Genomic DNA, 3,290 nt, shown 5'->3' with positions numbered 1-3,290 from the left:
CGCAGCCAGTACCAGGGGGCTCAAGAAAGGGAGGGGCCCAAGTGCAAAAGAATGTGACGCCTGCGTGATTCGAACACGCGCGTGCAGAGCACACCAACTTAGCAGGCTGGCTCCTTAACCACTCGGACAAAGCGCCAATTGATGGGGGATGGGCCCCCGTCCTGGCTTAAATTCCTTTTTCTTTATTGCCGCCCCCTTGACGCGTCCTCGGATCCGCTGGCAAGGGGACCACCCTCTTCGCCTCTGCCCCCTGCCCCCTCCCCCCCCCCTCTCCACCCCAGAAGCTCCGCTTCCATGCATGGGGCTCCCTGCGCCACAAGACCCCCTGGACCCACACTGGAGGACAGGAGGGGAAGAAACAACATGGACAGCAAGGGAAAAGCTGTGCATTCATGACAAGCGCGGCGCAGGGAGCAACTGTCTGTGCTTCCCCTCGCCGGATGTACGCGCCCACACAGGACGCCCCCATCAAGACGACACAAAGATCGACCCAATGTTCTCGGGGGAGGATGCCCGACTGGTTTGTCCGGGGACCGGGCGCCAGACTACCTGGTCGCCAGGAGCCCGCTCCACCGGCGTACATAGTACGCTGATGCCGGACAAGTTGACAAAGCCGGGCCGCAAGCCGGTCACCTGCACATTGTCCATGGAAGGCGCCAGGGTCGGTGCACCATCGGCAGCGGGGGAGGGGGGATAAACGGGGTAAGGGAAGCAGCCAGAAGTAAAGACCGTGTGTGTGTGTGTGTGTGAGAGAGAGAGAGAGAGACAGAGAGAGACAGAGAGAGAGACAGAGAGGGAGAGAAACCACACGGAGGAGCATGCCGCGCCGACACATTTCCAAGCACACGCACCATCACAGGGCATGCGCGTGACGCCCCGGGCGGGATGATGCCCACATTGACCGGCGTCCAGCCAGCCCCGTTGAGCTTCACAGTGTGGAACTGCTCGGCCCTCGGTGGGCCGCTGTCCGGCGTCCAGAGGGCCCCGGCGAGGGAGATCCGCGCGGCGTCCGATACCGCCCCAACCACCAACGCGTCGGACATATTCCGGATGAGGAATCGCAGCGACACCAGTACATGACTGGCCCCGGCCAGTGGGCCGCCCGGCAGGGGCGTCGTGTTGCGCACCCGGAGGAGCCGCAGCTGGGGGACATCCCGCTGCATGGGCCTCCCCGTCGGCCAGTGCGGATCTGGCAGCAGGGTCACCTCCACCGGCGGGAGGTTGAGGAGCTGGGCCCGACGACGATCGAAGGAGAGGGAACAACTGCTCTGTCAATACATCCTCGCAAGCCCAAGGGCAGAGAGGGGGCAGAGAGGGGGCAGAGAGGGGCAGAGAGGGGGAGGGGGGAGGGAGGGCGCGCCCGTACCGTCTTGTTGAAACCGGACAACGTCACCTGGATGGCGTCGATGCCATTTGGCCCGCTCCAGGACAGACTCAACAGGCCGAGATCCTTGACATTGTAGCTGGCGCGGGTCTCCAGCTCAGTGGACCACTCGATCGGGCCGACTGCCCGAGAACTGGACACATCACCCTGCTCCTGGGCAGGTGGCACCTGCCGCTGATGCTGCTCCATGCCCACGGGCCGGACCTCGAACACCACATTAGCCGAGTCATTCGGCTGAATGCTGAAGCCCTGTCGCCGCCGGGCCCCGTCGCCCAGGGTGTCGGCCGCCATGCGCATCAGCGCGTCGAAGGAGTTGGGAGACGGCTGGCCAGCCGAAGTGGCGCCCGTGCTGCCGGTGGCCGGGCCATACGCCACACACTCGATGACATCACGCAACTGGCTCGGCACCTCGAAGGACGCGCTGTCGATGGAGATCATCCGCCGCGAGGTGTTCTGGATGGCCACGTCGATCAGCGAGGTGGTATTGCTGATTCGGTGAATAACGGGAGGTGGAGGGGGGGGAGGGGGGGGGGAGGAGCGGAGAAGGTGATGGGGGCGAGACGTGTCGTCGGGATGTCAGTCAGGCAGACGGCAGGAGGTGGGCAGGGGAAGGGGGGGGGGGGGAGGGAATGCCAGGAGGCGACGGCGGATCATCAAGAGGCCCGGCTGGCACGTACTTGCGCTTGGGCACGATCACCTGCGAGATGCGAATGGGCCGGGTCGCCGTGAAGCGGTATGCATCGGCATTGTGTGTGACATTTCGCGAGGCAATTACCGCACCGGCGGGGCTGAGTGCCACGTAATTCGCGCGCACCGTGCAGGTGAGCGAGTAGTCCTGGAAGGTGATCGGGCCGACCAAGACCAGTGGAAGATGAGGAAGGGATGGAGGGGACAGACGGTCAGGCACACCGGGAGGGGGAGGCAGAGGCAGAGGGACAGGGATCATGGCAAACAGGGCCGGGCCAAGGGAAGGAAGGCCCCCTCACCAGCCGGGACACCCGTCCAAGGGAGAGGTCGCACCCCGTGGCTGGTAATCGGATGGCTGATGGCGAACTCCTGGGGCACTTGCAGGGCCACCGACACCGACAGCGACTGCCCCGGCCGAGGGTAGTCCGCCACCGGGGCCAATGGCAGCGATGTGTTGAGCAGCGGCTGGGGCCGGAGGTCCGTGTTGCGGCCCTGCGAGTGGAGGAGCGTCACCTGGACGGCCGCCTCGCGCAGGAACCACCGACCGGCCGCAGACCCCGGGCGCCCGGTGTCCGACAGACTCAGGGAGATGTACGCCTGGAATTGGTGATCCACATAAATGCGCGGCTGGGAGACGATGTAGGGTTCGAGATCGGTGCAGGCCGACCGACAGGCCTTCTGCACGGCGCCGGCCGTCGCGGCGGCCAGCTGCCCTGGGGAGGGAGCCCCCGCTGGCGCTGGCCGCGGCAGCCCGGCAAACCCATCAAAGAAAGCGTGCGTCACCGACTGGCCGACCGACAGCAGATGCCCCCCGGGGAGGAGGTTGAAGGCGCCGATTCCGGCAGTGGCAGCTCCGGCGGCGGCCCCGGTGCGCAGGGCGAAGGGCGCGCATGGATGCGGATTCCGCGTGACGCGGATATGCAGGGTCGGCAGCGGGTCATCGAAGGTCGCCACGGCACCGGCGCCCGCCGGAGGGGCCCCAGCAGCGGCGTCGGCCGTGGGGCCCGGTGCCGACAGGCTACTCCGGTGCGGGCTCGCCACCTGCCCGGCGGCTGGCTGGGCGTACGGCGGCGGGGGCGCGGGCGAGGGCTGACCAGATCCCGGGCCAGCTGACATCTGGGCAGCATGAGCCCCGAGTGGGTCCATTTCGAGCTGACAAACGCGAGAGGGGGAGAGGGGGAGAGGGGGAGAAAGAAAGACAGGAAGAGAGTGGGCGGGG

The 3,290-nt window shown here is 66.6% G+C and overlaps 1 protein-coding gene and 1 non-coding gene across 2 annotated transcripts; both read right to left on the bottom strand.

Moving 5' to 3' along the window:
• Positions 1-54: 54 nt before the first annotated feature.
• Positions 55-136, bottom strand: H696_03470. Its single transcript has one exon. It is a non-coding gene; the product is annotated as a tRNA-Ser (tRNA).
• Positions 137-370: 234 nt separating this feature from the next.
• H696_03469 (hypothetical protein) lies at positions 371-3,270 on the bottom strand. Its single transcript, XM_009497335.1, has 5 exons — positions 2,405-3,270; positions 2,062-2,219; positions 1,367-1,871; positions 852-1,229; positions 371-633 (listed from the first exon to the last, which is right to left on the bottom strand). The coding sequence occupies exons 1-5, from the start codon at positions 3,215-3,217 to the stop codon at positions 469-471; spliced, it is 2,019 nt and encodes a 672-aa protein (XP_009495610.1). The 5' UTR covers positions 3,218-3,270; the 3' UTR covers positions 371-468.
• Between the last annotated feature and the right edge of the window lie 20 nt (positions 3,271-3,290).

The sequence above is a fragment of the Fonticula alba genome, assembly GCF_000388065.1.
Source record: "Fonticula alba strain ATCC 38817 unplaced genomic scaffold supercont2.5, whole genome shotgun sequence".
Lineage (NCBI taxonomy): Eukaryota > Rotosphaerida > Fonticulaceae > Fonticula > Fonticula alba.
This window is presented reverse-complemented; position numbering and strand designations above follow the sequence as displayed.